At 36.7% G+C, this 13,239-nt stretch overlaps 1 protein-coding gene across 2 annotated transcripts in view; it reads right to left on the bottom strand.

Moving 5' to 3' along the window:
- Positions 1-6,655: 6,655 nt before the first annotated feature.
- Itprid2 (ITPR interacting domain containing 2) overlaps positions 6,656-13,239 on the bottom strand; it is a 38,102-nt gene continuing 31,518 nt past the window's right edge. For both annotated transcript variants that reach the window (XM_036183921.1, XM_036183922.1), the window contains 2 exons: positions 8,684-8,802; positions 6,656-7,788 (listed from right to left, as the gene is read on the bottom strand). In XM_036183921.1, the coding sequence (XP_036039814.1) occupies positions 8,698-8,802 (105 nt within the window). In that variant the 3' untranslated portion in view covers positions 6,656-7,788; positions 8,684-8,697. The remainder of the gene's footprint in view (positions 7,789-8,683; positions 8,803-13,239) is intronic.

Here is a 13,239-nt window from a genome sequence, read left to right as displayed (position 1 = left end):
CTTTCTAGCTCTCACGTTTTGCCCTTCACCTGTAAATCTTCTTGACCAGATTGCTGACTTTAATGGGTAGGTTGCCTCTTTTCTGCATTGTCAGAGATGCGTCCATGCTGTCACCAAAGGAGCCATTCCTTTCCTCTACTTTACAACAATGTCTCCTTCACTGTCCTATGAGCCTTTGTCGAGGCCTCCTTGAAGCCTTTTAGATTTCCACTAACTCTACATGAGGACTTTTTGGCTTCCAGTAATGGCATCCCAAAGCCAGTGCCAGTGGTTTTAGTTATGGCAGCATCTCATTCTGGATACAAAATTGTAGCTGGTATCAACAGATACATAAACTGACTCCAAAGTGAGTGAACTAAACAATAGTCATTGTTCATACACCTATAATTTTGGCAAGGGTTAGCAGTAACTAGTCTCATATCCGTATGGTGTCATCTTCAGATGGGACTTTACTAGAAGCTGCAAAGTACATTCGGGATAACTGACTCCCAGGATTAGCAATTTGGTACTATCTATTGCAAGGGAGTTCATCTGGAGACAGAAGCCAGAAGTGTCTGTTCTCCACGGCTTGTATTTCTAGGTTTGTCTTCCTTCCAGGATGGAAGGTGAGACTCATGCTAAGCATCAAATGAAAATCACATGAAAATTCATGGTATTATCCTGTCCTAGTCTAGATGGTACCATGCTCTCAAGTCCACTCTCTCTTGTCACTCTGCTGTCATAGACACACAAACAGTTGCAGGGGAAAGAGACAGACACCCCAGTTCCTTAAAAAATATTATTTATGTGTACCACACAAGTGCAGATGCCCACAAACGCAGAAGAGGGCATCAGATCACCTGGAACTAGAGGTACAGGTGGTTGTGAACTATCTATCTAGTGTGGATGCTGGAAACTGAAACTTCTCTTCTGGAAATGTAGCAAGTACTCTTCAGCACTGAGCAATCTCTCCAACCCTAAACTCCAGCTCTTAATGAAAGACTAGCTAAGATTCAGGAGAGTAAATGGGATATGGTACTGTTGGACTCATCTTCAGAAAACTGTCTGTAATAGAAAGATGGCATAAAAAAGACCATATAAGGACATTGATTTCAGGGATATATTCCTTATTCCTGATGACTATAGAGAAACAACAACAACAACAACCAAAAACCTAAAACCCTGTTGTTGGTTGTTTTTGCTCTTTGGTCTTTTAGGAGGCCCGCTGCCCAGCTCCCAAATAAATCACACGTGGAGGCTAATTCTTAATTATAAATGCCTGGCCTTAGCTTGGCTTGTTTCTTGCCATCTTTTCTTAACTTTAAATTATCCCATCTACCTTTTGCCTCTGGACTTTTTCCCCTTTCTTACTTCTGTATATCTTACTTTCACATTTACTCCACGATGGCTGTGTGGCTGTGTGGCTGGCCCCTAGCATCCTCCTCTCCTTTTTCTCTTGGTCCTTCTTCTTCTCTCAAATTTCTCTTTCTATTTATTCTCTCTTCCTGCCAGCCCTGCTTATCTTCTCTCCAGACTCACTATTGACTATTTGGCTCTCTTTTAGACCATCAGATGTTTTAGATAGGCACAGTAACACAGCTTCACAGAGCCAAAAAAATGTAACATAAAATAATGCAACACATCTTCGCATCAGTAAAACAAATGTTCCACAGTATAAACAAATGTAACATATCTTAAAATAATACTTTATTACAAAACACTCCATATTTCTTGTTCCTTTGTGACCAAATTATAAAAACAGATATAACTAGAATCTTTCTGTTCCTTACATATTCTTGTCATCATAACTATCCTAAATTCAAGATTATAATAAAGCCATTCACCCATTTCTTCTCAAGGAGAATCCAAAAATATATTTTCATAATGAAGTAATCATCAAGGTAAGGGCTTTGTATGGATACAGATTTTTTTACTTTTAATTTCTAAAACCATATAAACACAAATATATATATATATATATATATATATTAAGGATTACCATGTGATATTTCAATGCAATAATGTATATATTATATAGTGTTTAAGTCAGATTAAATATATTTTTCCTACCATTTACTTATGTTAAAATATTTAATTTTTTTCTTGCTTCCTTTTTAATATAACATCTAGTCACTCTATTGCCTTGGTTCTCAACCTTCCTAATTCTGTGACCATTTAATACAGTTCCTCATGCTGTAGTGGTCCCTAATCATAAAATTATTATTGTTGCTACTTTTTAACTGTAAGTTTTGGAACTGTTAAATGTTTTCCGATAGTCTTTGGGGATCACAACCCACATGTTGAGGATTGCTCTGTGTCATAGCCCTTTCTCAATGTAATGTAATTGTAACTTAGGACTCATTTATTGGCTGCCTTATCCCTGCCTCTTGCCCCTTTTCTTCAGTACTGGGGATGCAGAGCTTTGTGCATGCCAGTTAAGTGTCAGACAACCCACCTACTCCTGCCTCTCTCCTTTTCCCAATCTCTAGTAGCCACCAGTCTCAATTCTATGACATCAACATTTTTCTTTTTAGATTCCACATGAGCATGGTGGTATTGTGTTCCCCAAAATATTGTGCACCCTAATAAATTTATCTGGGGTCAGAGAACAGACCGCCACTAGATACAGAGGCTAGAAAATGGTGGCACTCATGCCTTTAATCTTAGCATTCCAGAGGCAGAAATCCCTCTGGATCTCTGTGAGTTCAAGGACACATTGAAAACAGCCAGGCCTGGTGACACAGGCTTTTAATCCCAAGAAGTGAGCCTTTAATCCCAGGGAGTAATGGCAGAAAGCAGAAAGATATATATGGTGTGAAGACCAGAAGCTAGAAGCATTTGGCTGCTTAAGCATTCAGGCTTTGGAGCAGCAGTTCAGCTGAGACCCATTCAGATAATGACACAGAAGATTCCAGTCTGAGGAAACAGGATCAGCTGAGGAACTGGCAAGGTGAGGTAGCTGTGTCTTGTTCTGCTTCTCTGATCTTCCAGTGTTCACCCCAATAACTGGCCTCAGGTTTGATTTTATTAATAAGTACCTTTAAGATTCATGCTACACATGAGTGAGATCATGATGTATTTATGAAAAAACTTTGACAGTCATTCTCATAACCCAAGATAATCAACTAGAAACCACTGAACTTTTGCAGCAATAAGTACAAAATCTCAGATAAGTAACGGGCTACAAAGAAGCACTTACTGCGTAGGAGAGGTTTATCTAGTATTGTATCAGAATATTTTGGAGATGCCTAAATAAGGAACCAGGAAGTTGGCTGTGACCGCCACCTCTCAAAAATGCCTCATCTTTCCATTGTCTCTAAGTGATTTCAAGGTCACGAAGTATGGCTATCCAGACTTCCTGATTCTGTCTCTGGCATAGACAAGTCACAGTTAAATGTCACTATGTTAGCAACCTCTTGGCTGGAACTGCACATTTCCTCCTTACAAAGATACTGTCTAGTCTAAAGTAGTGTTTTCATAAACTGTGGTCTGAATTATTTACAATATCTAGCAGTTGAATATTTATTCCTTTCAGACTTGATGTTTTTTTGGAACTCTATCAAGTTGAAAATCAGTTGGCTACTACACATAACTAGAATCTAATGTTCTGGGCCTCTCAAAAGGAAATTATAATGTTCTCAGAACTGAGTATGTTTTGCCTGCAATATCTGTGTTGACAGTAAATTAACTCATTTAATTTAGAGTTCACAGTAATAGTAAGAATAAACTAGGGTTGGAGAGATGACTCAGTTGTTAAAGCATTTGCTGTCCAAGCATGGAGAGCTAATGTTGATTTCCAACATCCATGTAGAAGTCAAGTGAAGTGCTCTGTGTATGTAATCCCAGAAAGAGGGAGACATTTGGGTCCCTGGAGTTCACTACTCAGCCAGTTTAGCTGAGACCATAAGCTCCAGGTTCAGTGAGAGACACTATCTCAAAAAGCAAGGCAGCCAGTAATTGAAGACACTCAATGTTAACCTTTGACCTCCAATGCACACTTACATATGTACATGACCACCACATATACACATGCTTGCAAGCACACAAACCATAAAGTCTTAATTTTTTTTTAACTTTTTAAAGTTTTTAAAAACTCATATTCCACTTCAATTTTTGCAAGAACTTAATCAGAAACTGAGTCTTATGCTGTTGACCAAGCTGGCCTGGAACTTACTATGTAGTCACAGGTTCACCTTGAACTTGTGACAGACCTCCTGCCTTAGCTTTTCAAGTGGTGAAATCACAGGCATGAGCCAGCTCCCTCAACTGAGAATCTGAAAGCTGTTTTCTGTAGTTATATTTCATTAGAATATTTTTCTAAATATCAAATTATGAAACAAATACTAGTGATATGTATATGTATACCTTCTTCCAGCCTCCATGGGCACCCACATGCATGTGCCATATCTTTACATGTACATACACACAGATAAAAATTTTTTAAAAAGCCAAGAAAATTTTACCATTAGTTTTTATTTAATTTTTTATTGAATGTGGAATGTCTGGATAAATCTAATTTGTGATATTTTGGAATAGAAAATAACAAAAATATGTTTAATGTTCATCATTTAAATACTTTTCTGTTCTTAAAAAGTAGGAGGAACCAGAGCCAAGTGGTGGTGGCAGTGGTGGCACACGCCTTTACTCCCAGCACTCAGGAGGCAGGAGCAGGTGGACTACTGTGAGTTCAAGGCCACCTTATCTACAAAGGAAGTTCCGGGATTGCCAGAGCTGTTACTCAGAGAAACCCTGTCTAAAAAAGAAAAAAAGTGGGAGGAAACCAATTCGTGCCTAACCCTGTATCCATTCTAGGATTCTGCCAAGGTGGACTTGAATTAGCTGATCAGAATGAGGACAGCTGGCAGAGAATAAGAGACCTGCCTTGCTGCTTCACATTCACTACTAACCACACCCAGGGAGATGGATCTGAGAGAGATGATCTCAGTTTCAGCAGGATTCATGAGAGAAAGCCGGGCAATGAGCAATGCTGCTTTGCCACCAAGATATGCTCTGATAGCATGACAAAGGAAGGGCTCTCCTCTTCCATGCATCATCCATGGAAGAGAACCTTGAGAACCTTGGTGGAGTAGCAGGGTTTGTCTTCACATGGGAAAATACAAGGCTTTTCACTATCAATGCCATCTCAACTTGCCCTCACATGCAGAGGTCTGAATAAACATTACTTCTATTTGGGTGTCTGCATTTTTTTGTATATATTAATAATAGATAATAATGGTATAATTTCTAACCAAATATAAATCTAGATATTCACAACTGAGGTTTAATTAATGATCCACATACATCGTAATTTGTGTTTCTGAATCTAACTTAGAATCTTTTTCATAATACTTAAAGGTATTGTTTTAAAAACAAAATCTTTGGACTGCAGAAATTATAGAAGCAACCATAAATCATCTATACATGGATTTACTAAACCATTAGCTCAAGAACATGAGTAAGGAACTATAATGTTTACCACAGACAGCTTTGTTTTTAAGCACCAATTCCTTCCTAAAAAGGAATGGTACAGCATGTGCTTCGATCGGTGCTGCTGCCCATTGCTGGTGTATCATCCGGTGGCTAAAACCTTCAAAACTAATCTCAGGGCTTTGCTCTGTGCAGCCTTCTGTGAACGCTCTTGGCACAGAACACATGAGCTACAAACAATGTGCATCTTTAAAAACAATGCTCTCACCAGGCACATGGCAACTGAAACTCAATTTTGGTGTTCTGGATAACCTTGTAGTAACGATCCTCTTGACTAGTGTAACGCTCCACTGTCCACTGTTTTGTCTTTAGTCTTTCACACATTGGTAGACTTTTCTGACCCCTTTAAAGTGTGTTCTCTCAAATTATGTTTGGAAACTGGATACTGCTAAGCATACCTTACATTAAAAGACACATCTGTTTTCAGGCCCCTTTCTTCATCATTCTACATAGCTCGGCGGTTTGGATATGGTAACTTCCCAAGAAACCGAGGAGCAGAGAAGTTAACAGAACATATGCTAAGTGATCTGCCTGTTGGCTCAGCCTAGTGTTTCAATTGTTAGACCACCAATATTGATCATCAAAACGTGAGAGTCTTATTCTGTTAGAAATAGATTGAAATTGACTAAAAACCCAAATAGCTAAAATTATCAAAGCTTGCATTATTCATATGGAATGTCTTGTTTGCATGTTTATCATCACTGTTACAATCAACTGGCTAAATTCTTGAATAATTTGACTAACTAACAATAATATTTTAAAATCAGTTCTTTTTCTTTCTTTCTTTTTTTTTTTTTTTTTTTAAATGCACAGTAACATGTAGTCATGTAGTCCAGGCTGGCTTTGGACTCCTGATACTCCTGCGACTACTTCTCCAATAATGAAATTACAGGCATGTGTGTCATTCCTGGCTTCTTAGTCGGTCTTCATAGTTTAACCGTACATTCAAAGACAAGTTCAACCTGGCCTTAGATGGGATCATAGCCCTGGGCCTTTATACACCCAAGAGTGATTATTCCTGTGCCTGTTCTTGGTGGTGGAGCCTGAACTTCCTCAGAGCATTGCAGGAGCCTCATCAATGGGGAGGAGAGGCTCAGGAAGCAGTTCAGACTTTATTGGTTAGTCATCAAAAGTAATCCAAATTCTTCACCTTGCAGGTCAAAAAAAAAAAATTAACATTTTAGGCAAAATAAATACTTTATTGTTTTAATGGGTTTTTTTTTTTGTTTTTTTAGAGATCAGTCTTTGTGTGATTGTTCAAATATTTATAAACATTTTAGATAGTCTTTCAAAGAATGCTAACATTTCAAGCACTTTTGACTAAAATTTCTCACACAAAGTTACATAACAGAAGTTGAAGATTACAAATACTAAAAGACTAATTTCTAATAACATTTGGTTGTTACTTTATACATTTATTTGACACATATAATACCAGAAAGGAAACTTATTTTTCAGAAAAAACAAGAGTTTTCTGGTTAAAACTGAATTAAAATCATTTATGCATGAGGAAAACAAATCTAAACCTCATTTGGGGGGAAAAAACCAGCTTATTCATTTCTATTCTATCCATTCAAGTCACAGGCCCCATTATCTTGACAATACTATTTAGTCTAAAAGACAGAAGAAACATCTTAAGTAAGGTATCTAAACAATGCAGAAAGTACATAGTGTTTACCATAATGCACATAGCTATAAAATTACATCTGTTTGGGGCAAAGCAACAAGGCTTACAGTGTAAGAACATGAAGTAGTTGTAGGTAACCTCATGAGATCTACCCTACTGCTTCTCAGTAGCCTCCTCAAGAATTAAGAGTAATTTTTACAACAGAATCATTTGTCTTCTTGGAAGTGACCTACTGAAGAGCAGTGGAGGGAAAAGTCATCAGTTGCTTCAAGCTCTCAGAAGATGAATCTGTTATTGCACAGTAAATACCTCATAGAGGTCAGTGTTGTAGAAGCTAATCTAAAGAAATATGTTATTTATAAGTTGGTTATGTCTGGCACTCTTCAAGTTTTACAATTAATTCTACATAGGACATCAACTGGAAAAATATTGACATACAAATAAATACTAGACTTTCAAATGGCCAGTCTGATAGTTTAGAAATGAGTAAGCAAAGTGCCTAAGTTTCTACATATATTTTTAAAGTTTTATGCATAGGAGAACAGTATACTGTCCACTGCATACAGAAATGCACACTGTCCATTGTGTACAGTAGCCAGCTCAGTAGAAAGTATCTTCCAAAGGACAAATAACACCTCCACCAGCAGAAATCACTGACAACGCCAGTATTATAGCTAATGGGAGCCATGCCAACCCTAAAAAGAAGAAAATGTGAACATTAAACATTTTTCAAATATTATTTTGAAAGTTCTTTAAAAATAAATGTGAAAATTTATTCAACTAAATCCACATATATCATATATATCTGCCTATCTATCTATCTATCTATCTATCTATCTATCTATCTATCTATCATCTACCTATCTGCACATACATGCATATACATATGAACACATTTACATATAATCCCCTGGCTACTATACATTTTTTTGAGAGTTAATTGTTGATCCTTGGCTTTTGAAAAAGAATCCTCAGAGTTGATTCTGACATGATTCATTAAAATATTTTCTCCTTTCCACAGCTGAAATTATGTATCACACTTTTCATATCACACTGAATAAACACTTTCAGTTGGAAAGTGCTGGACAGACTATTATTCCTTAGTGTGTTCACCAAAAACTGCTGTTAATATAATTTATAAAATACAGTTATCCATTTAAATAAGTAAATCACATAAAATTCTTGAATAAATTAAGATTAGAAATGGATATATGAAATGTCTATTTAAAAGATAGAAATAACAAGGAAAGTTATTATAATTTTTTGACTAATTCTAAAATTCTTGCTCATAAATTGTACATTTGAAATACAATTTAATTAACATTAAAGTAAGATTTGGATCTAAAGCCTAATTTCATGATTTATTTACTACAATGAAATTTCAAAGTAAGCATACACTGTAGGCAATTCTGTTCTTAAACTGAGTTGTTTACACTTTAAATGAAGTTATATATGGTTTTCATTCCATAGGACAACTAAGACATACATTATAAAAATAAAAATGTAGTTAGAGATAACAAACTAAAACAAATAATTAAAAAACAAGTGTCAATTGATATCTAGTGAAATGAAGAAATGAATAAACATTACCTAATAAATCCCACTCAATGACTGTCTTGCTTAGAATTCGATGCTTTACTTGAAGACACGGCTGCCAAAAGTCCACTTACAATCTCTCGTCGAATTTCCCCGACAATAGATTCTTTAATCTAGAAGGGAGAAATAGAAAAACACATTTAACAACAGGACTAAGCTATTTTTTTCTTCCAGTTTTCAGATAAAACCACACGCCCCTTCGTTGTTAGAGTCGACTGAGCCAACACGAACGCACCTGTAGTGCAGATCCACCCTTCAACCCACATCAGACTCCAAGGTCTGGTGGTGTACAACCCAGATAATGACATTAGAAAAAACAATCACAATTCTCACGGGACACACATGGTAAGAACTTCTCGTAAGTTACTTCACATAACAAACTGCAAGGACTAAATGTAAGTCTTGCAATGTTGCTTTTACAGATGCAGGAAGTCAAAAGGATTTATGCTTTTATTGCTAAGAAAACCTCTAAGTAGCAAAGTGATATGCAGGCAGAAATACTCTGCCTGTTTCTATCAACTAAAGACAGAATAGAAGTTATATACTGTTTTAATCTAACACATTTTAAGGGGACAGAAGAAATTTTCATTTAATAGTACTTATTTTTAAATATTATAAACACACTCAAAACAACCATCTGCTTTAGTGTTATGGTGTGTTTGTTGTATGTCTGGCTTAGGTAAGAACTTTCATCTTGGGTTGTAGAAGGGCTGAATCAGTAATTGCTTACCATTAGGCATGAGGATCTGACTCTGATCCCAGATCCCATGCAAAAAAAAAAAAAAAAAAAAAGCCAGGTATGGTGATGTGTACTTGTAATTTGGGTACCGGGGAGGTAGAGAACTCTATGTCAGTGTGAGACTCTGTCTCATAAAACAAAGTAGAAGTCTCTTGAAGATGACACTTGAGGTTGTCCTCTGGCTTCCACAGGCACACACAAATCCATGCACAAATAAACACCCAAACATGCACACACTCAGAAAAAAAAAATAGACATCTCATTTTGTTGATGTAAAAAGCAAACAGACCCAAGGCAACAATCATTCTAATTAGGATTTTCTTGTCTAGATGTCTAAATACAACATAAGCCTCCTTTCCTTTCTAATGATATAGCCTCACCTCCAAATAGCTCTTTGTAAAGGCTTTAAATGTGCACTTGCTGAAGTAAATTGATAATGCACTCCCAAATTAGCACTGTGCTACTCTCAACTAGCTCTTAAAAATTCTACTTTTCCACAGTTTCCTGTCAGTCTGATCTATTTCCTAAAACGTTCCTAAATACATCCTGAAAACATCTCACTTGAGGTCTAAAAATGGCTCTGCCATGCAAAACTTGTCCATAATACATAGACTTATATATGACTCTTCATAGGAGCACAATAGGGCTAGGGAGATGGCTCAGTGGTAAAGGCTAGGCTCAAAATCAAAAAGACAATAGAAACAAAATGTGCCTTCAATATAAACCATTCATTTGCTCTGTTATGCATGTTAATAAACATAAGATTTTAAATTTACCTCTTACCACCATTTTTAGAACATTAAATAAAAAAGTTTTTTTTTAAGTTCCTAGTATTTTAGGTTCATTTTTTAATGAGTATGAAACATGCAAACCAGATGGTTGTAGCCACAGTATATAAGGTAAATACAGTATGAAGAAAAAGACCAGTGCAAATCTGTATTTTAGAAGACGCTTTCTAATGCACCTATGAAAAAACAACTTTACAACATCTCCTTCCTGTTCAACATTCAAAACACAAACTAGCTAACTAGTTAGCATGTGATATATCAATTAAAAATGAATACTAAGCATTTTGGGTAACACAGATATTACTGGCATAAAGTATAAAAGAATATCTAAGACCCTAGCAGGATGATATGCATCTATAGTCCCAGTCATTTGGAGGCTGGGACAGGAGAACTGCTTAAACCCAGGAGCATAAGACCATCCTGAGCAAAATCCATCTCAACAAAAAGGAAAACAAACATACAGACATGACTCTCTACTGTCAAGCATATTTTACTCTAGATGGGCACACAAAATGACACTGTCTCAAAACTAATAAAAGAAGACTAAGTGTGATGGTGCATGCCTTTAATCCTAGCACTTGGCAGCAGAGGAAGTTCAAGGATAGCCTGGTCTATAGAGAGCTGCAGGACAGCCATAGCTACATAGTGAGACCTCTGTCTGGAAAATAAAACGAACAAAAAAACCAACCAACCAAATAAACAAGCAAACAAACAAAACAAAAGACAGAAAAGTAGCTCCATCTAAACTAGCACTGAAAATAACACAATGCCTATAATGTCTATTTTATAAAGGAATCATGGACAAATCAATTAGTTCTAAAGTTCTCCATGCTATAGAAAATACAGGAAGGTTCAGAGTAAAACAATTTTAGGAATGGTGGTAAAATTACCTTTGTGAGCACAATTTCCAAAAGGCTGTGCAGACTTTACATGGACTACTCGACATTAAAAAAAGGACTACTTATTGCACCACACAATGACTTGCTGGTGTGATATGGGAAGCCGCAGCTATACAGTGCCTAGGGCCTCAAAGCCATGGCCCTTAAACAGTCTCTAAAAGATTCCAAGGGAATACTTGAGAAGCTGTGTTTCTACCAAAACACATGTTTAATCATGTCAGATGTACTGACAGTTGTAAACCAAGCCTAGAAGCTTAAACAAACACAGAAAACCTTTACTAAAATCATGACAATCTACATTTATTCTTCCACATTCAATGTGAAAATGGCACGTTCACATATCCAGTAAATCATCTTTTTATTCCTACACATATGTACATTTTCTAAACTATCTGTAAACAGTTGCAGGCCCTGGTCACATACAACACAGTGGCTCAGACAAATACTAAGGCAGTCCTATTTTCTTACCAACTGTGATGTGTACACAACCTGAGCAAAGGAGTATCCTCAGTTTGGCAAAAGTGTAAGGACAGACTGTGTGTCTTAAGCACTTGTCTGAAAGGACTTTGACTTTCTCCTTCCAAGGTGGGATGCCACTGGATTAGTGCATTGTAAGTAATGAAGTACTCTCTAATGTCTCACAAGGTGCAGTGATGGAGACAAAGGCCTAACAGTCACCATTGTTTTTGTGCACCCAGGAGTGCAGGAAGACAGTTTCCCTGAAGGTGCCTGCCAATCTTGTTTAATCCTCACCTGCAGAACTGTTCTGCCCAAGACTAGATAGTGTCACCCTGTATGGAGGCTTTGTTAATGGGGGTCAGGGCCACACATTTACAAGAAAGATAGAATCAAATTTAATTTCCTTGGTAGCAGATACAATAAGCTAAGAACTTGAAATTTAGTACCATGGACATTTACATTTAAAAGATTACCAGTTGGAAATAAATGGAATAAGGAACACTCAGTATTTGAAATGTCTTATAAACAAACTTTTAACATAAAACCACCTACCTGAACTATGATAACAGGTATTGTTTTTTTTAATTTTAATGAGCAATGGGCCAATGTATCTATTTATGTATGCTTTCAAAGTACTCCAGAGAATTTGATTTTCTAAGTACACCAATATTCCTTGTGCCTTGTTTACACATGCATTTTGCAAGGTAAGCCCTTCTTTATAGTAAGCAAAGGTTAAGGCAGATTTCCTTCAAACATTGCCATATTCTATGAGCTGAATGGCTTCTCACGATGGGTTTAGTAACCCATTTGGAAAGTCTGTCAAACATTTGCCTAGCATGCCAATTTAAATGTTGACAAAGTATAACATCTTTCATATTTCATGGGAGACTCCTATAAATGATTAAATAATTCTCTAGGACTGAGGCGGCATAATGGAAACAAATGACTTCTATGGTCTGTGCTGTGCTATTGGCCAAAGAATCAATGTTCTGGTCTACAGCGAACAGTTTCTTCCTAGGAAATGACTTGCAACATGGATCAGGCCAACAAACTTTTTAAAATGAGAACTCCAGCATGCATTAAAGGAGCAACTATACCAGACAAGCAATAGGACGTCATGTTTCCAGGAGACCTTTAAAACCAAAGCAGAGCGAGAGGAACAAAAATATCACAATTTAGTAAAAGAAGAAAAACAAGAGTTAGCAAATGTGCCATGAGCAAATGCATACAGTAATGTCCTGTGCTTAAACATGTACCTAGGAACAGATTCCTACTCACAGGCATACCTGACTGAGGAGGCTGAATGTACACTTTGCTAAATGGTAGCCAACTATAATTAACTTAGTAAAATAACTCCATTTGTAGATCAAATAAATGTATAGAATTAAAACCTTCCACTAGTTCACAGTCAAGTCTGGAGAAAAAATGAAAACCATGCAGCCTACAGCTATACTGATTTTAAAAATGGGCATTTGTTCCAACATGTCAGAAATCCTGGGTAACAATTTGCATGTAACATAAATGTCATATCTATTTATTTACATTTCATCCTCAAGACACATGAGTGGCCACAGAAAGTAGCTTTCAGCTGAACCCAGGAACTCAGAACACAAAGCACAGACAACTTAGACATCTACCATCAAGGTCAGTCCTGTGCACAAGCCG

Source organism: Onychomys torridus, chromosome 4 (assembly GCF_903995425.1).
Source record: "Onychomys torridus chromosome 4, mOncTor1.1, whole genome shotgun sequence".
Lineage (NCBI taxonomy): Eukaryota > Metazoa > Chordata > Mammalia > Rodentia > Cricetidae > Onychomys > Onychomys torridus.
The sequence above is the reverse complement of the archived record's forward strand: the minus strand, read 5'-3'. Positions and strand labels throughout refer to the sequence as shown.